The sequence below is a fragment of the Lipotes vexillifer genome, unplaced genomic scaffold (assembly GCF_000442215.2).
Source record: "Lipotes vexillifer unplaced genomic scaffold, Lipotes_vexillifer_v1.1 scaffold810, whole genome shotgun sequence".
Lineage (NCBI taxonomy): Eukaryota > Metazoa > Chordata > Mammalia > Artiodactyla > Lipotidae > Lipotes > Lipotes vexillifer.
In genome coordinates this window covers 412810-435858 of record NW_006797357.1, presented here as the reverse complement: position 1 = coordinate 435858, position 23049 = coordinate 412810, and the positions used below count along the sequence as shown (strand labels likewise).

The 23049-nt window shown below is 36.2% G+C and overlaps 1 protein-coding gene and 1 pseudogene across 1 annotated transcript in view; one reads left to right on the top strand and one right to left on the bottom strand.

The window, feature by feature from the left end:
* The window catches only part of DDX4 (DEAD-box helicase 4), a 61107-nt gene that overhangs the window by 35343 nt on the left and 2715 nt on the right, over nucleotides 1–23049 (top strand). The window contains exons 7-16 of the mRNA XM_007469269.1: nucleotides 802–882; nucleotides 1948–1995; nucleotides 3675–3722; nucleotides 3823–3870; nucleotides 4096–4238; nucleotides 4875–5027; nucleotides 6161–6315; nucleotides 9478–9607; nucleotides 10987–11153; nucleotides 17902–18047. Coding sequence (XP_007469331.1) covers nucleotides 802–882; nucleotides 1948–1995; nucleotides 3675–3722; nucleotides 3823–3870; nucleotides 4096–4238; nucleotides 4875–5027; nucleotides 6161–6315; nucleotides 9478–9607; nucleotides 10987–11153; nucleotides 17902–18047 — 1119 coding nt within the window. The remainder of the gene's footprint in view (nucleotides 1–801; nucleotides 883–1947; nucleotides 1996–3674; nucleotides 3723–3822; nucleotides 3871–4095; nucleotides 4239–4874; nucleotides 5028–6160; nucleotides 6316–9477; nucleotides 9608–10986; nucleotides 11154–17901; nucleotides 18048–23049) is intronic.
* On the bottom strand, nucleotides 13139–14006 carry LOC103076156 (inorganic pyrophosphatase pseudogene; annotated as a pseudogene).

Here is a 23049-nt window from a genome sequence, read left to right as displayed (position 1 = left end):
TAATTCCTTACAGGTTAAGTGGGAATATATGAATCTTTTTAGCAGTGTGTGTGACTCAGTTCTTTAATATTACATACTGTGAAGCATTTTAGAGCTTTGATAAAGATGGCTGACCTTACAAATAGGTGGCCTTCTCTATGGCTCTGCATCCCATTATACCTCTTTTATACCAATGTGTCTTTCTACCTAAATTCTACCAGTCATCATTCCTTGGTGCTAAGGTATTGTTTTCTGAAGTCACTGTTGGAATGCATTTGTCACTTAACAGAGGAGGACAGAATAGTGGAAGCTAAAAACATAAATTGTAATAATGATTTAGTAGATGTATAGCGGATTAGTGAATTGTCGCTTTAAAAAAAGTGAAGGGATCTGGAGGGTTGCTGTTCAGGACTGATAAAGTTTGATTTGGGAACTGTGGGTGCAAGGAGTGCTTTTCTGGAGAACAAGCAGTGAGATTATGTAATGTGAAATTTCTGGGGGCAGTAACCGTGCTATTTTTCAGAGGTAATTTAACTTTTGCTTATATCATATTTTGGTGTAGTATTGACCCTAACTACTTTTATAAAATAATTTTAATAAAATAAAAATTTTGAGGAAGTAATTTGTAATTGAAGGAAATAATTTGTGGAGAAATCCTTTTGTGTGCTTCTTAGAAAAATACTGTAATTCCTGTTAAATTTAAATTATTTTATTCTGCATCTGTTTAACTTATGGCACCATAAGTTGATTTTTTTTCTTTGCTGCATGATTTAAAAGCTTCTTAAAAGTAGCATAATCTGAATTTATTATCTGTAAATCTAGATAGCAAATATGAACAAGATGAGGGGACCCAGCGCACTGGTGGCATTTTTGGCTCTAGAAGATCAGCATTAACTGGTGTAGGTGAGAAATAGAATTTATTACTGAATATTAATCATTCATATTTGCTTTTAGCTCTAGGATTAATAAACCTAATATATATGTTTAAGTGTACTAGATTGGCTCATGATTTTCTCTGCTTTTTAGATTTGTAGGCAAAAATACATGGACAGTTTTGCCTCCCTTACAAAGTTTGTGCTCTGTGAATTATTTCTTCTCTCTTATCTACCAGTTAATTTGAGTTATAAATTATACTTTTAATTGGAGGAAGGAAAATGAAGTTTGCTTTGATTTCAAAGAAAGGATTCTGAGTTAGGGGATTTGAGAAAGTGAAAAAAAGGAACATAATTATTGTTGAAAAATTGTTCAAATGTGGATAAATAAACTGTGGTACTAAAAAGAAATGAGCTATTAAGGTATGAAAAGACATAGAGGAACCTTAAATATGTATTACTGAGTGAAAGAAGCCAATCTGAAATTACTGTATGATTCCAGCTATATGACATTCAGGAAAAGGCAAAACTATAACAAGAAGGGTGAAAAAAATAGGTGGTTGCTAGGGGTTGGGGGAAGGGATGAATAGGCAGAGCACTGAGGATTTTTAGGGCAGTGAAGTTACTTTGTATGATACTGTCATGGTGGAGACATGCCGTTATACATTTGTCCAAACATAAAGAATGTATAATACCAGGAGTGAACTGTAATGTAAGTGATGGACTTTGGGTGATTATGATGTGTCAGTGTAGGTTCATCAATTGTAACAAATTACCTCTTTGGTGGAGGATGTTGATAATGGGGGGAGGCCATGCAGGTGTGGGGATAGGAGGTATGTGGGATGTCTCTGTACTTTCTTTTTCTTTTTTTTTTTTCTTTTTGTACTTTCTGCTTAATTTTCTGTGAACCTAAAACTTCCCTAAAAAAAAATGTTCAAATGAGAAAAAGGTTTAAGTATAGAATAAGAGGTGGGTGGATTAAGGGACTAGAATCCTGAGTAATTACTCAATATTTGAAAAGAAATAGCTATATGGTTTATGTGCTTGAGGAGGAGCTGTGATTTCTCTAAATCTTCTGTAAAACAATGCCTTACAGGAAAGGGTGACACTTATCAAAGCAGAAGTGGTAGTGGAAGTGGAAGAGGTGAGTTCTTATCTGGTTTACCTATAAGTGTTTAAAATTACTGTAATCGAAGCTTAATTTTTGAAGTTAAAGATAACTATTGCTGCTTTTGTACACTTTGTGGAGTATGCATTTGCACAGCCAGTTTTGGGGAGTTGTTTACTACTACTCTTTAATCCAACAATTCTGTTATAGGAATTACATACTGTAGGTGTATTTGCTCAATACATGTAAAAGTGTGTTCACTGAAGCTTCATTTATAATAAGTAAAAACTGAAAATCACCTAAAAACTCATCAGTCTGTTTAATAAATGATATAACCATAAAATGGGAGATACCATGCAGATGTTAAAGATTGAGATGTAATCTGTATGTATAAATTCTTATTAAAATAATGTTTTTTCTTATGAGATAGTTATTTGGCTTGGCATAGGGGATAAAGAAAGTTCAGTATAGATGATTTTATACTATGAAAAAATTTTTCAGAGTTAAAAATGTTTAAATTTCACATAAAAGTTGAAATGTTTTCCAGACTAGTAAAACCATAAAGCTTGTTTGATGTCTCTGAAAAATTCTTAGTGATCATTATTAGTCCCCACTTCCTTCCTTTGGATTCTTGGATTCTTCACTATAGAAAAAGATTATTAATGGCTAAACCGTATCTTCTACAAATGCTCAGATGTTGTTTGAAAAAAGATTTCAAGACCTATGGACATGCAGGACAAGAAAATTAGCTCACATGTAAAGATGCTATATCTAGTTAGCCTTTCAAATCTAATGCAGTCCTTGTTCTTTTTTTGTGATAGTACCTGAAAGTGGCACAATACATGACTCCTTGTCTAAAGATCAGAAAGATAGTGTATAGAAATGAGTCAACACGGCAGACCTGACTGCTGTTCTTTGAAAGTCCTGCTTATAAGGTTGGCCCTTACCTGGCTTCTGAGAACTTGGATTTAGGGAGGGGTCTCACCACTCTTAACTGGTGTGAGTGGCTCACTGTGCCTAAACAATTTGTACAACTGTGTGGTTTATGCTGAATACGTGCTTTTCTTCTGGGAGTCTGGAAGTTTGGTACATGCCAGGCAGAAGGTTCCTGCATTATCAGCACCTCGTAAGAACGCTGGATATTGAACCTCTAATGGGCTTCTCTGGTAGACAGCATTTCCAACATGTTGTCACAACTTGTCCTGTGTGATACCAGTGGGAGAGACTCTTGAAGGCTTGGTTGCCTGGTTTTCTCTGGACTTTTCCCCGTACACCTTTTTCCTTTGCTGATTTTGCTCCCTATCCTTTCTATGTAATAAGTCACAGCCATGGTTATGACTATATTCTGAGTCCTAGCAAATCATAGAACCTATGGGTTGTAGTGGGGACATCCCAACAAAGATGGATTTTTAGTTCCTTTTAGAAAATATATTCCTTTGCTGAGGAATATAGGGATTAGGAAAGAGACATAACAGTTTAAACGAAAGAATACTAATATGTTATAACAGTGTAATCTGCATAAAATCAGCATGTTGAATGCTAAGGAATCAAAACGTTCAGCATTCTATTTATCTTAATTGTCTCAAGTATTATTTGTACGAAGGGACTTTATGCATTTTCAGAACTTTTTCTCTTTGAAGATAAGCAATGAAAAGAAAGATGTGCATAGTCTTGTATCTTGTATCTTGACTGTATCTTGTGGATTTCTTTAATAGGTGGTTACAAAGGTTTAAATGAAGAAGTAATTACAGGCTCTAGAAAGCGTAAGTTTTACTTTAGATAAGGTATTTGATTTTTATAGTGAGCATTCTTTTACCCCTCGATTTTTAAAAACATTTGTTTTTCGATTTGATTCCTTTTAAGATTCTTGGAAGTCAGAAGCTGAAGGAGGAGAAAGTGGTGACACTCAAGGTATATTAATTTTTGTATGATCCACATGAGTGTATATTGCATTTTAATACAAATACAGAATATTTAAAAACAGAGGTAACTTTTTAAAATCTGAAGTGAAAACTTTAATGGTAAACATTGGGAATTACTACAGTATTTAAAATTTGAGTTTGTCAGTTTTTGTATGTTTTCCCTCTTATTTTTATTCTAGTCCTTGTAATGTAAATTTTCTTTTTAAATTCTAAGGACCAAAAGTGACCTACATACCACCTCCTCCACCTGAGGATGAGAGCTCCATCTTTGCACATTATCAGACAGGCATAAACTTTGACAAATATGATGCTATTCTTGTAGAAGTATCTGGACATGATGTACCACCAGCAATTCTGGTCAGTGTAATAATTGTTTCTATAATGACTGTGTAGCAAACTTCGGTTTTTAAAAATTTAGTACATTTCTTTAAGTTGGTATTAAAGAATACAAAAATTTCATCTTATTCTCTAATGTCTTAGGTTGGAAATTTAGAACCATGACTACCATCTACATTAGAATTAATTGCTATGTTGAAAGGGAGGGTACTATATTTCCTCCCCACCTCCCCAAACCAGGATGAGAACTTTATTTAAATTGACTAAAAAGGATACTTTTCCTAGAGATCAAGATTTCTGCTTCCTAAGTGTGTGAGAAAGTGTGTCTTAGGGGAGTGGTTTTTTAAGGAGTGGGGGAGCCCAGAGTCCCTTGTTGGTAATGAACCATTTTTACTGATTAGAGTTATTTGTATCTCACAGGTTTTAAGGGGACAGGAAAGAGTTTCTAGAACCACTGTCTATACGGAATATTCCTAATTCTATCAAGTAATAACATACAGGTTCTGGATACTACTTTTGAGTGGGGGCATATTTGTAAAGTTAACATAGTATATAAAGTGGAATTAACAACTTGAAACTAATTCAAATAGAATATGTTTAGGGAATGACCTGTATATGATATATGGAATTTAATCACTGCCACCTGTTGTTTTTTAGACTTTTGAAGAAGCTAATCTTTGTCAGACACTGAATAGCAACATTGCTAAAGCTGGTTATACTAAGCTTACTCCTGTGCAAAAATACAGTATTCCTATTATACTAGGAGGAAGAGATTTGATGGCTTGTGCTCAGACAGGGTCTGGAAAGACTGTAAGTCACTTTCCTGCATGTATTCTGCCCCATATTCAAACTGCTACTTTTTGAACTTTGGTTCTTCCCAAGTAGAAGATTTCAGTGAACTGTCATACATATTCATGTGTGTTTGCTTCTGATTTCTGGTTTTACTGAGGTTTGTGTGCTTCTGAAGAAAGAATTTTGAACTATTTCCAGAGTAGTTCATAGATTTTTAATCTCTAAGTGTGGTCAGCTTTTTCTGTGCAACATAATATCTAAAACAAAATGATTGAGAGTCAAAGCACCAAAGTTTATAAGCCACAGAGAAAGGTAAAAAATAATTTATGTAATACAGCTGATACAGTTTTGGAGTCAAGAGAATGAGAAATAGCTGTAGGTATTGTACCTGGTCCTTAGTATGAAGTGACCTCCAGTTATGCTAATTCTAAAAGAACTCTGATGGGACCAGGTTGGTCTTAGGACTAAACTGTGGGGTTTGTCTATTAAATAGGGTTCCATGAGATGAGTATTAAAGACTGTCATTTCCAGGATGATAGACTCTTGGTTCATACTGTATTAGTCTTAAAAAGCCTCCATAGTAGAGTTGAAGGGAAAATAAGTGAGTTGTATAATATAGCAGCTGTTGTGTGACTTAAATGTGGTTTTGGAGGTAGATTTTAGTGTCTTATTTGTTTAATGAGAAAACTATAGCACAAAGTTTCTTGCCACATGTAACTTTAATAAGGGTGATATGTTTAGTAATCCAAATGAATGATTTCCCAAGTTTTGCTCTGCTTGTGGACCACTTTTGTCATGCATTCTGATAATTTTATTTCTACCCCAAAAGGAGTCATTTAGAATGAATGCTGCATGCTGCATTAACCTCTAAAAATAAGTTTATTTAGAATCTATGGCTGTGCTTTTTAAAAAAAGAACAAAAGATATTTTCATAGGGTAGATTAACATTATCAGACATTTTATATTGTATAATATGAGCATGAAGACCTAAATGTTAAAAACTCATGGAAATAAAAATAGTTTTCCTTTCTCATCTTAAATTTACCAAAAAGTTGAAAGAAGCTAAAGGATATGAAGACATGAGGAATAGGTTGCCATAGGGAGAAGGGTGATGCACTATACATTTGTAAATTACGGAATTTAACTTCTAGGCAGCTTTTCTGTTGCCAATTTTGGCTCATATGATGCGTGATGGAGTAACTGCCAGTCGTTTTAAAGAGCTGCAGGAACCAGAGTGTATTATTGTCGCACCAACCCGAGAATTGATCAGTCAGATCTATTTGGAAGCCAGAAAATTTTCTTTTGGGTAAGTACATCTAGAATGCCACTCACAAACAAGTTTTTCTTTAGAGAATTTTCTTTCTTACTTTGGGAAGAACACAGTGCATGAATAAGAATGCCCTCATGTAATTGATTGAAGTTTACTTTTTCATAATCTTGTTTATGGAATCTCTTTATTTTAAAAAGAAACATTCTTATTAAAAATTAGATGATAATAGAAATAGATAAGACAATAGTGAACATATTGGTGTGTCTTCTGGTAGTTTTTAAATGTATGTTTAAAAAATGAACTTGGGTGTTCCTAATAATTTTCTGTTCTTTTATATGTAACTTAATAAAATGGATAACTGCTTATTTAACAGTCAGACCTAATTTTTAATGACTTTAAGATTGCCCATGTGTATGTATTTTATTTCTCTATTTTGGGGGATTTAGATTGTTTCTAATTTGGAGCTACTATAAATAAAAATAATTCTTGCGGTAATGAACAGCTTGCTATATAAATTTTTTCTACTTTTATGTTTTAAGTATTTTCTTAGAGTAGATTTTTATAAATTTAATGTTAAAGAATATGGACTTATTTTAAAGCTTGCCTTCTACCAGCGGTATATGAGAATGCCAGTTTCACTACACACTTTGCCAGTATTTGGTATTAGTTATTTGTTGCTGCTTACATTAAAACCCAGTTGCTCAAAACAGTAAATGTTATCGGGCTTCCCTGGTGGCGCAGTGGTTGAGAGTCCGCTTGCCGATGCAGGGGACATGGGTTCATGCCCTGGTCTGGGAAGATCCCACATGCCGCGGAGCGGCTGGGCTCGTGAGCCATGGCCGCTGAGCCTGCGCGTCCGGAGTGTGTGCTCCGCAACGGGAGAGGCCACAACAGTGAGAGGCCCACATACTGTAAAAACAAACAAAACAAAACAATAAATATTATTTTACAGTTTCTGAGGGTTAGGAATTGCGGAACAGTTTAGCTGGGTGTTTCTGACTTGGGATCACTTATGAGGTTGCAGACAAGATGTCAGCTAGGATTGCAGTCATCTGAAGATTTGACTGGATCTCTGTGTAAAGATGCTTGATTGTCCTTAGGAAATGACAACTGGCTTCTCTTTGATGGAGTGGTCAATGAGAAAGAGCAAGGAGGAGGTTGCTATGACTTTTATAAAACAGTTGCAGTCACTTTGGCCATATTCTGTTTGTTACCAAGCAAGTCAGTAAGTCTAGCCCATACTCAGGACTGGCTATATAATTTGCTAGAACTAGTGCAAAATGAAAATGCAGGGTCCTTTGTTAAAAAATTATGAATTTTAAGCAGCAAATAGAGAGCATTAAACCAAGCACAGGGCTCTTCTAAGCTTGGGACCCTGTATGACTGCACAGGTTGTAGACCTATGAAGCCAGCCTTGTACACATCTATGGGGGAGCGGAGTTAGGAGATATATTTAAAGGAAGGCGTATTGAAGAATTTGTGTACATATTTTAAAACCACCACAGGTATCTTCATTTTTTTTCATTTATTTGGTTATTGAGAGGTTGAACGCTTTATACATTTTTTTTTGTGAATTTATGTATTTGTTATCTACCAGTTTATCTATTGGGTTATTAGTGTTTTTCTTTACAATTTTTTAGAGTTTTCTCTGTATAGAAGCTTAACCTTTTATTTTGTATAAATCAGTTTATTTAAAATGAGAGTAGAAAAAATTAAAATTATTAAAATCCCTTTAATGTCAAGCTTGACAGATCTTTTGGAAAAAGTAGGTGTACATTGCTTATACCAGTGTTTATTTCTTGCTGATCCCCATGTAGTATGTTGCTCTTCAGTCTTTTATTTTTACTTTTTTTTAAAGCTTTTCCAGTAAATTTTTTAAAATTTTTATTTATTTTATTTTTGGCTGTGTTGGGTCTTCGTTGCTGTGCGCTGGCTTTCTCTAGTTGTGGCGAGCGGGGGCTACTCTTTGTTGTGGTGTGTGGGCTTCTTATCATGGTGGCTTCTCTTTTTGTGGAGCACGGGTTCCAGGCGCGCAGGCTCCAGTAGTTGTGGTGCGCGGGCTCTAGAGCGCAGGCTCAGTAGTTGTGCCGCATGGGCTTAGTTGCTCTGTGGCCTGTGGGATCTTCCTGGACCAGGGCTCAAACCCATGTCCTCTGCATTGGTAGGCAGGTTCTTAACCACTGCGCTACCAGGGAAGTCCCAACTTCAGGCTTTTAAATCAAGTAAAAGATAACAGTTTTCTTTTTTAAAAAACGAAAGCATATGTATGATAAATTCAGATAATTATGCACAAAATGAATATTACTACATGGATATTTGTTGGAACATTTTTCTGGCAAAAAACTGAAAAGTATCAATGTTTATCTTTAATTCTCTTCAGAGTTTACACACTATTAACAGTTTATGTGAATTATTGTAGAAATAGCTGGTGCACATGTATGCACTTTAATTCTCTCAACAAATGGTGGCATACTAAGCTTGTTGTCACCTGTTTTTTAAAAGTGGTATATGTTGGAGCTAATGCTTACTCTAGAACTGTACTCCTTTTTATGAATGCACAGTATTCCTTTGTATGGGTGGGCTATAATTTTAAGTCTTTTATTGTTAGACAATTAGATAGGTTTCAATCTTTTGATATTAGAAATAATGTTAGTAGTGAATATTATTTTACAGTCATCTTTACCCATGTGTGGGGACATATCTGAAGGGAAAATTCCTAGATGTGAATTTATTGGGAAAAAGATATGTTTTAAAATTTTAATAGAGACTAAAATTGTGAAAGGTGTTGTATCAGTTTAACCTCCTGAGTGCCAGTTTCCCTATGCCCTGGCTAACATGGTATTATCACACTTGAGGGAAAATGTTGTTAGTCTTCATTTATTTTGCTTTTAAAAGTAATGTTGAACTTAAAGTGTTTAAAAACCTTTGTATTTTTTATGAACCATTTGTTCATGTTTTTGGCTTACTGTGTGAGTGTTGGTCATGTTTATCATTGTTTTTGAAGAGCCCTTTATCAGACAAGTTGCAAATATTTTTTTCTCACAGCTTTTCAGCTTCTTTCTGGGAAGAATTTAATTTTTTAAAAATTATGTTGAATGTATTAGCTTTTCCTTTATGGATTTCATTTTACATCTTGTTAGAAACAAATGGCTAATTTTCAAGTAACTAGAAATTGACATTTACTTTTATTGTTAATAGGACTTGTGTAAGAGCTGTTGCTATATATGGGGGAACCCAGTTGGGGCATTCCATTCGACAAATAGTACAAGGCTGTAATATATTATGTGCTACTCCTGGGAGACTGATGGATATCATAGGTAAAGAAAAGGTAGGCTCTAGAGGGATAACAAAGTTGTGTTATTGATTAATAATTTTTTTTGTTTGGGGAAGAGAGAGATTGGTATAAAGATACATACATTTATTACAGCACCATTTATATATTAGGCCCCCATCAGATGCTTTGAATGCATTCTCATATAAATCTTAAAATAATGAAAATAGGAGGTAAATAGTATTTTCCATTTTATACTTGGGAAAATAAACGTAGTGAGATTATGTAATTTATTTTAAACCTCTCAGTGCTGTAGTAAGTGATAGAGCTAGGGTTAGAATCTGGATCTGATTCCAGAATCTGTATCCTGTACCCCACTACACTGGGAGAGAAATGTAATAAGTGCTTTTATCTAGTTTCATATATGTCTTGATGAAATAAATATTTTTTCCTGAAAGAAAGCCTTTGTGGCATCAGTTATTTTGTCTTCTGTTTTAGGTGTGGGAGTGATATTATCCGGGACTATTAATTTTCTGTCTTCAGAAAGAGATTTTAGGGCTATGTATTTCTTTTTGGTATTCACATACCACAGTATTACATCTCTGTATCAGTATTTTCAGTTCACTTTTATGACTCTGATTTGCTTTTTTAAGGCCCTTCTCTAAAGGGATTGTTCAAAACATGCTCTTTCTGCGTAAAGGGACTTTTCTTAGGATACTTATTAAGAGTATCTAGAGAAATCCACCTTGATTAAACATCTTCCCTGGGGTACCAAAATAAATTGTTTTCTTTTTGCAAATGTGTGCTTCTGTTTTTAGCACTAAGTATCCATGATAGGTTAGAAAAGTTTCCCAGTTGTTCCTGAGTGATTAGAGAATGGGGGATTTATTAAGGGTTTAAAGGAGTTAGAAATAAGTTTAGCAGTTATAAGACATTTGAATATGTCATTCTATTAAGAAATTTTATTTCTTACATTAAAGAGTCTGACTTTATCAGATAATATAGTCTAGATCTGTGCTGTCCAGTACAGTAGTCACTAGCTACATGTGGTTATTTAAATTTCAAACTGATATAAAATTAAAAATTCATTTCTTCAGGCACACTAGCTACATTTCAAGTGCTTATTAGCTGCATGTGGCTACTGGCTAACAGTGAAGATACAGAATTTTTAAGTAATTACAGAAAGGTGTATTGTGTAGTACTGATCTAGATGTTTTGGTTTCTTTCTTATAAAATGTTTTATAACAGGCAAAATTGAGAACTGAAATAAACACTGATAGTATTACCTAGTCATAACAGTTCTCTTCATTTTATGCATTTATTTCTAATCTTCATCCTTAAGAATATATTAATAGTTGGAGTTGTAGAGAATATTTTAGTTTAATACGTTAACTAGTATGCATTCTCTGCCCTCACCCTTGAAAATATCCTTAAAGATTGGTCTCAGACAAGTCAAATATATAGTTTTGGACGAAGCTGATCGCATGCTGGATATGGGTTTTGGACCAGAAATGAAGAAGTTAATTTCCTGCCAAGGAATGCCATCAAAGGAACGGCGTCAGACCCTTATGTTTAGCGCAACTTTTCCAGAAGAAATTCAAAGGTAAATTTTTTCTTCTTAAAAGTAGTTGCTATGTACTTGATGCTTTTATAGCAGGAGAAATAATGTGAATATCTTATTTTTGAGAGATTTACTTCATTTAATCCTAAATTTAAGATTGTAACTTAGGTAGTTGAGAAGTATTTCCAGGAAGTTTACCCTATTTTTCATTGTTTATTACCTTAATTCCTGGCTTTACATTAGCATCACATTTTATTAAAGTGTGTGTGTGTGTGTGTGTGTGTGAGAGAGAGAGAGAGAGAGAGGGAGGGAGGGAGAGGGAGAGCGAGCGAGCGAGCGAGCGCATGAGTGCAACACCTAGCTAGGATTTAATAAGTGCTTACTAAATGAAATTATTTTTATTGTTGTGCCTTCTCCTCAAACCAAATAATAGAGCTTGGGGGAATTGTGCTTGTGTTGGAAAATTTATATACCAATTTCCACAGATATTTGAGTATCATACCATGTACTGTGTGGTCTGTGAGTTCTGAGATTAGGATGACACATTTCTGCTAGAGTGGTGACTCTTCCTCCTGCCTGCTGATCCCTTGGCCACAGGGAACCTGAAATGCCCATGCAGCAGCTCTAGCTTACAGTTCAGTAAGACTCTTCCTGTTTTCTCTGGTGGAACCATTCTCTCTTTGGGAACCAAGACCTCCAAAACTGCAGAACCTATACTTGTAGTGGGGGTAGGAAGCACAGATTTCCCATGTGGGTCACTGGAAGTGATGGATGGTATGTGGCCCACCCTTGCTTGTATCCCTTGGTTCACAGACCCATGTACCACATGAAGATCTTTGATTCCTACTGAATGATATTCCATCCTCATAAAGAATCACTTCCAAGCTGTCCCTTTAGCTGTTCTTTCAGTGGACAGTTCCAGTTTGTCAGGCTGGCAACTTCTGGGTATTGTGGTATGATATGGACCCCATGGTTGTGCACCTGCTGCAATACCACCTTTGCTGAAAGTGGATCCCCTGGTCTGATAGAATGTTATGTGGGGTCAAACACTATCAATTTGTATTACTTATTAGATGATTTTAAAAGCCTTTGTATAAAGTTAAAAAGAGCTCTTTACTGAGGAAAAAGTCTAAATCGTAATAAAGCATTTGGCCAGTTGCCAAGATTTTTTTCTTTCTTAGTGGAACATAAAAGAATAGTTTCTTATATTTAAATGGTATCTTAAATTTGAAGTGGGGTATCTACATTCCCATCATCATCATAGGTAATTAATACTAGGTGGGTAACTACCTACCTAATTAGCAGGTAATATTCCTCCTGCCTATCTTTTTTTTTTTTTTTTTCAACAAAATAATTTTATTTCTGGGACTTCCCTGGTGGTGCAGTGGTTAAGAATCCACCTGCCAATGCAGGGGACACGGGTTCGAGCCCTGGTCCGAGAAGGTCCCACATGCCGTGGGGCAACTAAGCCCGTGCGTCACAACTACTGAGCCTGTGCTCTAGAGCCCGCGAGCCACAACTACTGAGCCCACGTGCCACAACTACTGAAGCCCGAGCATCTAGAGCCTGTGCTTCACAACAAGAGAAGCCACTGCAGTGAGAAGCCCGCGCACCGCAACAAAGAGTAGCTTCCACTCGCCGCAACTAGAGAAAGCCCGCACGCAGCAATGAAGACCCAACACAGCCAACAATAAATAAACAAATAAAATTTTTAAAAATTTATATTTATTTATTTCCTAACACGTGGCAAACATATATATCCAGTGCATACTTATCTTGGACATTTATTCACAGATGACTTCCAAACTACAACTGTCTTGATATTTAAGCAGGAGCTAAAAGTTATCTTAGTTGATATGAAAGATGCTTTTAGATGGATAACAGTATGGATATATTGCATTGGTCACAGCAGAATTTGATTGATTACTTCTATAAATTTAAAGCTTGGAAAAGTTACTACTTTTGCATCTAATGCTTTCAGACGAATAGGATGCAGCAATATCAACTTGTATTCCAGAGAAATTTCCTTAGTTTTTCCGGTGATGGAACCACTTATCCCCATCTGTTGGTATTGTGCAGGCAGATTCACATGGTGGTGGTAAAGCATCCACAATGGCTTTGGCAGCATCAGTATCACACTGGAAGGAGCTCTCAAACACTGTGGTATTCATGCAACTGATTCCTTTTCCATCAGTTTTCTAAGTCACCAATGCTCTCCAGTAGTCATGAGTGCTTTTAATAATATCAGTTGCAAAGTCCTTATCTTTAAATTCTGTGTTGAAAGCAAACTGGTTCTCAGGTTTTCCATCAGGAACCTTGTACCTTCTAAACCAGTCCACAGTAGCTTCCAGGTAGCCAGGTTTCAGCCGCTTGACATCATTAATATCATTATAATTGGCTGCATCAGGATCATCCACATTAATGGCAATGACTTTCCAGTTGGTTTCCCCTTCATCGACCATAGCCAGTATGCCCAGAACTTTCACTCTGATTATTTCCCCTCTTGCACATACCTTGCTTCCAGTTTCACACACATCAATTAGATCATTGTAACCACAGCAGCCAGTGTGTTCATCATTGTGTCCTGGGTCTTCCCAAGTCTGAGGGATGGCACCATAGTTCCAGATATATCCTTTATAAGGGAACAGATTTGCAACATAACGGAGTTTTCCTTTTTTCACATCTTGTTTAATTGGGTTTAAAGGATCCTTTGTAGCAATCTCCATTTTTGCATTCGACCAGCGTGGTACTTCAACCACCATGTGGAACACATCCTTATCTGCATAAATTGGAATATCATGAAATGGAGATATATATTGTCCTTTTTCACTTTTGAGGAAGACTCAGTACTTGAGGGTGAAGGGTGTAACGCTCCTCGCTGCTGAAGCCGCTCATGATGCTGGAGACCAGCTGCCGCTGCTGCCACAAAGCCACTCTATTTTTTTTTTTAATTTTAATTTTTTTTTGGCTGTGTTGGGTCTTTGTTGCTGCACGTGGGGCTTTCTCTAGTTGTGGCGAGTGGGGCTACTCTTTGTTGTGGTGTGCGGGCTTCTCATTGTGGTGGCCTTTCTTGTTGCAGAGCACGGGCTCTAGGTGCGCGGGCTCAGTAGTTGAAGCATGCAGGCTCTCCAGAGCACAGGCTCTGTAGTTGTGGCGCACCGACTTAGTTGCTCCACAGCATGTGGGATCTTCCCGGAGCAGAGGTTGAACCTGTATGCCCTGCATTGGCAGGCAGATTCTTAACCACTGTGCCACCAGGGAGGTCCCATCTATTTTTTTAATTTACCCTGAAATAGGAAAGTGTTCAGATATTGGCCAGCCCAAATGACTAATGTATACTACCGTCAGTCAGTAATATTTGTTGAGGACTTTTTATTAGCCATATTTGATTATAAGCCTTGGGGCTATATGATAAATAGGATAGAGTTCCTGACCTTGAGTTGTTTATATTCTTGAGTTCTTGATGACTTCTCAGTTGCTTTACTGTCTGCATTTAAATGTTACAAGTTGCCTATTATTCTGTCTAAAGTCCACTTTTTTCATTCTGCATATTCACTGAACCATTGAAGCATCCATTTCCTTGGCTTGCACTTGTACCTGTTTACTCTCCCAAACTTATTACCTGTATTTTTTTTTTGACTGAAGTATAGTTGGTTTATAATATTATATTAGTTTTTAGTGCTCAGTGTAGTAATTCAGTATTTTTGTAGAATATATTCCATACAAAGTTATTATAAAATATGAAGTATATTCCCTGTACTGTACATTACATTTTTGTAACTTATTTATTTTATACCTAGTAGTTTGTAACTCTTAATCCTCTTCGCCTTCTTTGCTCCTCTCTCAGCCCCCTCCCTTCTGGTGACCACTGGTTTGTTCTCAGTATCTGTGAGTTTGTTCCTGTTTTGTTATATTTGTTCCTTTCTTTTATTTTTAGATTCCACGTATAAGTGAAAACATACAGTGTTTGTCATTCTCTGACTTATTTCACTAAGCATAATAATCTCCAGGTCCATCCATGCTGTTGCAAATGGCAAAATTTCATTCTTTTTTTATGGCTGAGTAATATTCCATTGCATATACGTATACTCCATATCTTCTTTATCCATTCATCTGTTGGTGGAAACCTAGGTTTTCATATCTTGCCTATTGTAAATGATGCTGCTGTGAACATTGGGGTGCACATATCTTTTCAAATTAGTGTTTTTATTTTCTTTGGATATATACCCAGGAGTGGAATTGCTCCATACGATAGTTCTATTTTTAATTTTTTGAAAAACTTCCATACTGTTTTCTATAGTGGCTGTACCAATTTACATTCCCACCAGCAGTACACAAGGGTTCCCTTTTCTCCACATCTTGCCAACCCTTGTTATTTCTTATCTTTTTGATAATAGCCATTCTGACAGGTGTGAGGTGGTATCTCATTGTGGTTTTGATTTGCATTTCCCTGATGATTAGTGATATTGAGCATCTTTTCATGTGCCAGTTGGCCATCTGTATGTCTTCTTTGGAAAACTGTCTATTCAGGTCCTCTGCCCAGTTTTAAAAATTGGGTTGTTTGTCTTGTACAGTGAAGGAAACCATGAAGAAACACAAAAAGACAGTGTACTGGTTGGGAGAAGATATTTGCAGATGATATGTTCCATAAGAGGTTAATATCCAAAATATGTAAAGATCTTCTACAACTTAATATCAAAAACAAACAACCCAATTATTACTTGTATGCTTAATCTCTCTCCTCAGCTCCAGACTTTTAGATTTAACTCTTTAGGATTGTTTTTCCTCTTAGATGAATTAACCAGTAACTCATGTTCATCAAGTCCAAAATTGAACCTATTCTTCAGCTCCCTCTTTCCTTTTCAGTTTTCCTTATTGGCATCGTGGTCTTTGGAAGCCAGAGTCCTTTGAATCATGTTGATTCCTCCCTCATACTCCTTTAATTCTGCCCTTCAAAAGTGTTCAACTTGGCAGTTATCTCTAAAATATTTCAAATTCGTTAGTTTCTTTATTTCCCACCTTATTTTAGGTCCTTTTCAGTTTCCCTCTGCTCATTGGTAGTAGCTTTCTTTCTAACCTGTCTCCCTGCCTGTAGTTTCATTTTTATGCTGGTAAAAATTCCAAAACAAAGTCTGATCTTTATAGCCATTTATTTAAGATAAATCCTCCCATGTTTTTCCATCTCCACAGACTAACCAACTTTCAAATTCTTTTACACAAGACAATTTCTGCCTCATTTGCCACTTTTTTACCTGGACCGATGTATTTCTGGCTTATTTAGACTATTTCCTATCAGCCACACAAGCCAAATTCTGTTCCTCCTCATTATTTATCCTTGTGTCTTCTTATGCATTGAGTGCCTTTCCCTAGTCATCATTTTTTCACATTCTTGCTTGCTGCTTCCTTAGATCAAGCTTCAAACTTGAAGACTCTTAACAGACATCATTTCATCCATTTTCTGCCAGTCTTGTGAAAGAATCCTGTATTTTGTGAAAGAAACTATTTAAAACACTTTTCATGTTTCTTGGAATATAGTTAGGTTCAATAGATATTAACTATTGTAACACTGGATTATTATAGTAAATCATTAAATAATTAAAATATGTAAATATTAACCTATATAAATATTTTAGATTATAGTAATTATTTTTAAATATAATTATATTTATCCTACCTGATATGAGCACCTTAGAGGCAGAGACCATCACATTCATCTTTATACACCCAGTGCCTTGTACCATGTATGCCTGACACGAGGCACTCAGAATATGTTTTCATGAGTGTAAAGGATGATTGACAATTAAGACTTGCAGATGATCTCAAGGTTTGAGAGGGTTCTTGTCTCTAGAGGTAGTATATCAACAGTGTTTTTCTTTTATGGTAAGAGAGCAGATGAAGAGAGAGAAGCAGCAGTGATTTATTAAGATTATGGATTTACTGAGTTTGAACTATTTTCTTGATATGCTAGGAGGTGGCTAGAAAGTAAGGGACTGCTACATAGGAGAGTATGTACATGACTGCTACATGACCTTCCCTTTTTTTCCTTCCAAACTTGATCTGTAATTGGCAATTCCCCTTCTCCCTACTCCATGTTCCTGGGTGATCTAGAGCAGGGCTTCTTAATTGTATGCTGTCAGTGAGTTGTGTGTGTGTCAAGATGCTGATACACCCAACCTTTGGGGTGAGCCTCCACAACTTGGTGTGGCCCTGGCCCCTGGTCTCTTCACATCATCTCATTTTTTTGCCCAATTATGCTGTACAGATATTATCAATGTTTGTCATGTTACAAAAAGCACTGACTTAAGATCTGGTTTGCTCCTAATACTTCATTTGAAGTATACTAATTTGACAAGTAATATTTTCAGGAAACAACTCCTAGAAATAACATACATGAAAGCAATGAATGAAAAACAGAATTTCTGTTGTAGAGTTACATTTTAATTTTTAATAAAAAAATTCCTGCTTGTAGTCTGATACTTAGCATACTTTTTTTTTATTGTTATATACATGTTTTATATAGTTTTGTATGGTGAACACATCCACTTGAAATTACTTATCCATAATTTGACACAGACTTTTTCACTAGTAGTTGTTAAGTATTTTGCAAAATCTTAACATTTAATACTGATATTTGAAAGTAGTACTTGGATGATGTAAGTATCCACCTTCTCTTATTATAGCTGTTATAATCTGGCTTATTAATATTGAGGTAACACTTGTAGTAATTCAGTGAATATTATGAGTATTAATGGAAGAGGATAAGTTAAGGAATACTCTCTTGTCTTTCAAGGTTGGCTGGGGAGTTTTTAAAGTCGAATTATTTGTTTGTTGCTGTTGGACAAGTGGGTGGAGCATGTAGAGATGTTCAGCAGATCATTCTCCAAGTTGGCCAGTACTCAAAAAGAGAAAAACTTGTCGAAATTCTACGAAACATAGGTACCTTATGTTGATATAATTATCTTTTGTTATGATTTTGATTTTTACAAAAATGACTTCTGGAAATGACTTTAAGCATTATTTGGCATAAGTTAAATAAATAAGTTTTCACTGTTTCCTCTTTCTCTAAAGCTCATTTTCTTATGATTCGGTATTTTGGATAAATGATGTAGCAGTATAATCCTTTCTCCTCCATAAGTGTTAAAACTAGGAAGAATTTGAGACTTTGTTTGAACAGTGTTTGACAAAAAACTATTCCAGCAGAAATATATATTTTCTTGTTTTAGAAAATAGAAAGGATGAGTAACATATCTACATCAAGCTCTGTTTACCCCACTAAAAGTGAAATCTTTGTTGTATTTCTACTTCCCAGTTTCTGCTCTCTAAGGCTTCCTGTATTCATAGTTGAATTTTGGAGATAGAAGGGACTTTAAAGATCTAGTTCTGTTCCTTCACAGTGTTGATGAGAAATCCATCTCTTTCCCCTCAAAAAAAATTTTTTTTCCAACAGAAAGTTGTATTTCTTTGATTGAGATAGCTTTAGTTTGTGCCTTGAAATAAAATTTTCTAATATGGCCTTGTTTTTTTTTTTTTAACTTTGCATGGAAATGTCATGCCATATATCCTAGTATTTTACATATTTTTATTCATATAATTTATCTCTTTTTCTAATCGTTAACTTAAATCTGCTAGCTTTCCTCTTCTGCCTTTAAAATGCATAGGTTTCATTATTTCATAGTAGTATACCATCTGCCTTTTTCATAATTTTAAATGAACAGGTGTCAGAGATTTTATTGAGCTCATTAATTACAAAGGGAGCTAGTAAGATGTTACAGCCAATTCTAAGGAGAATTCAAAGAACACATTTATGTTTATTTATTTATTTTTATTTTTTTTGGCTGTGTTGGGTCTTAGTTGAGGCATGCAGGATCTTTCATTGTGGCACGTGAGCTTCTCTTTAGCTTGCGGGTCTTCTCTTCTCTAATTGTGGCGTGCGAGCTCCAGAGCACATGGGCTCTGTAGTTTGTGGCATGTGGGCTCTCTCATTGAGGTGCGTGGACTCGGTAGTTGTGGTGCGCAGGCTTAGTTGCCCCGCGGCATATGGGCTCTTAGTTCCCCGACCAGGGATCGAACCCATGTCCCCTGCATTGGAAGGCAGATTCTTTACCACTGCACCACCAGGGAAGTCCCCAAAGAACACATTTATGTGTAGGATATCAGGAAAGCTAAGATGGATTTACAAATAGATGCAAAAGTGGTCAGTATCCACAAAGCAATAATCAATTACATTTGAGGGAAAATTTTCATTTTTATTTTTATTGATAAGAATCATTTGCATTGCTCTCAGTTGCAATAGAGGTATAAAAAAATAAAGACAGTAAAAAGACACAGAAAACCCTGAAGGGTGTGCTCATCAGTGATCATCTTTGCTCTTTTCTTGAAAAACAAACACAAATGGTTTATATTTCTTGGTCACTATTACTCCAAGTGTAGTCTCAACCAGTTATGTTAATTATTTTAACCGTAGTAACTTCTATTTCAGAGAGTAAACTAGAGGCAGGGACGGACAGTTGAGAGATGTCATACACAAACATTGTAGCTGACTACCAGAGCTCATGAACTTTCTACACCACACATATATCTTTCTACACCACACATATTATTTTACACTTAAAGTAGCAAAATTGAGTAGGTTCTTTTTTTTTTTTTTTTTGCGGTACGCGGGCCTCTCACTGTTGTGGCCTCTCCCGTTGTGGAGCACAGGCTCTGGACGCGCAGGCTCAGTGGCCACGGCTCACGGGCCTAGCCACTCTGCGGCATGTGAGATCTTCCCAGACCGGGGCACGAACCTGCGTCCCCTGCATCGGCAGGAGGACTCTCAACCACTGTGCCTCCAGGGAAGCCCCAGTAGGTTCATTAATATGACTCAAAGATATTGCCTCTCTATAGTATATGAAAAATAACAAGCAAAAGGATATAAACTTATGTTTAGTAATTAATGTTTGAGAATTCTATCCTGTATTCAGTGATTATTGAGTTAATTAACTCAATATAGTCTACTATTTTAAGTTATCTAAAGCCAAAGATCTTGGAAATTATCTTCCGGATGACAGTATACAAAACGGTAGATAGTGTTGAATAGTCAGTTTAGTTGAACACAGATTTACATTTTCATACACTTAAACATTATGGAGAATGTTAGTTATTTTGACTGACAAATCTCTATACATTAAGAAAAACCCAAGTAAAATAAGATACATGTTTGTTTTCTACTTAACACTGATAAATTCGAGAAAGTACATTTGTATTTTTAAAACCAAGTAAGTTAGTCTTGTTTACCAAAGATTTCACTTAGGGCTTCCCTGGTGGCGCAGTGCTTGAGAGTCCGCCTGCCGATGCAGGAGACACGGGTTCGTGCCCCGTTTCGGGAAGATCCCACATGCCGCGGAGCGGCTGGGCCCGTGAGCCATGGCCACTGAGCCTGCGCGTCCGGAGCCTGTGCTCCGCAAATGGGAGAGGCCACAACAGTGAGAGGCCCGCATAACGCAAGGAAAAAAAAAAAAAAAAAAAAAAAAAAAGATTTCACTTAATTATGGGAACTTGGAATCTTAAAATATTTCCGCTTTAGCTCCTATAGGAAGAATTTTTTTTTAAAGTTTAATATAGTTAAAGTATTATGAGTCAATTTCTTTATTTTCCAGGAATTTTAGGAGTATTTATCTCTATAAATTCTCTAATTTATCTCTGTAAACCAATCAGAATTGAGCTCCTTTAAGAGACTTTATAATTTGTTAATACTCTCTGTAGAGTATTAACATAATGATTATACATAGTGGTGGGTAAAGCCCTTTCTGAATTATAGGTACACAAAGAGCTTATATCTACCACTTCAGCCACAGGTAAAGAGTAAACACAGAAATACAAAAAATTGCAATCTAACTACCAAAGCTAGAATTCTTTTTAGATTCTTAATTGATTTTAGTTCACAATGGACTAATAGTCAAAAAAGGCTAACAAGATGAATTGTCTATTATTTTTCATGCAACAAAATACGTAACTATAATTCATTAATCCATTTACAAAGATCACCAGATGGTCTGCTTATAAAACTAAATTTGCATTATTGCTGCCACCAAAGGGGTATAGCTTATTGTCTGAAGGAGAAAAAGTACCAAATCAGTAGAGGAAAAAAACTAGAGAAGTGTCAGAGGAGTTAGATTTTTATTACCATTTGGGATTCACAGTGGGAACCAAGAAAAGATGAAATCGAGGCTTTAAGCTGCGCAGTAGTATTAGGTAACTGACTATCAAATTTATCAGTTTTGGCATTGGGCATCTTGTTGGATTGAAAGGTAATTTTTGATAAAACATAAAATCATTACTCTTTGACAAATAAAATGACTATGTCTCAAGGATATAACTCATTTATTACTGTAAGAATCAGTTGCTCTATTGATTTCCTACCTGGTTGTCTAATAGATATCTGTGATTTATTGATAATTAAATATCACCCCTAAACCTTCCTTCCTTACAGTCCTCCTGTCTCACTTAGTGTTTGTTCCATTCTTCAAGTTGCTCAGACACAAAATCTGAGGCATCCTTGAATTCTTTCTCCAGTGTGCACATCTGATCTGTTAGCAAAATCATCTTGTTTCTATCTAGCATCAAAGTATATCACAACCAGGCTTCCCTGGTGGCGCAGTGGTTGAGAGTCTGCCTGCCGATGCAGGGGACGCGGGTTCATGCCCCGGTCCGGGAGGATCCCACATGCCGCAGAGCGGCTGGGCCCGTGAGTCATGACCGCTGAGCCTGCGCGTCCGGAGCCTGTGCTCCGCAACGGGAGAGGCCACAACAGTGAGAGGCCCGCGTACGGCAAAAAAAAAAATAAAATAAAAAGTATATCAGAACCCATCAGCTGCTCAGTTAAAACAAAGATCAGATCTTTCCACTTCTCCTCCAAACCCAGTGGCTTCCCTTCTCAAAGTAAAGATCTTTCGATGGTTTTCAAGGCCCTTCATGATACGGCCTCCATTACCCCTCTGTCTTCAAATCCTACTGCTCTCCTTGCTCACCCTATTCCAGGCACACTTTGCTCGTTACTATTCCCCACACATAGCAGACATGGTTCTGCCTCATTACCTTTGTTCTTGATGTTCCCTCTGCCTAGAACATAAAAACCACATGGGGACCTCTTTTCTGTTTTTTTTTTTTCTTTGAGCACACCAGGAACACCCATACCTTAGATCCGATCCTTTATATTTGTTCTTACCCTCTGGCTTGTAATACTATTTCCTCGGGTATCTGAATAGTTCACTTATTTTAGTAGTATCTCTACTCAGATGTCATCTAATTAGAGAGGGTACATCAGTCCACTTGGGCCCTTTATTCTGCTGATTATTTTTCCTTTTTAGACTTAATGCATAATATTTGTTATTTGCCTCCCCACAATGAGTGCAGGGGCTTTGTTTCATTGCTGTGTTTACAACACCTAGAATAGTTACTGGCATCTACTAGGCACTAAATATTTGTTGAATAAATGAAGCCAGCTCATAGGAAGATGGGCGAGCGGGATTATGAAATGTAATACCTTCTTACTTTAAGGCTATAAATATCTTTCCTCTCTAACATTTTATAGAAAAGTTCCTTGTGTGGAAATGTCTCTGGCTCATGCTTGAATTTCAACCAATTAAGTACTTATAAAATAACAATATTCTTTAATGCGTTAAGGCCCTGGGATAATTTTCTGTATATATAAGATACTTTGGGGATTAAGGGGTTTGAATTAAGAGATAATGTTGGAACATGGACTGTTGTAGAGTTTGTCAGCCCTGGGTTGGATGCCATTATTATGAATACCTCTGGTAGTCAAGGTAGAATAAAAGATTCTATGATCTTGGGAAGTAAAGAACAAAGGCATTTATTTATAGAGAGGGAAATGAAGGGCCTGAGACAAATTTGTGGAACTGTTAAGAGTTGGCAGGTAGATATCATTTATCTTTCC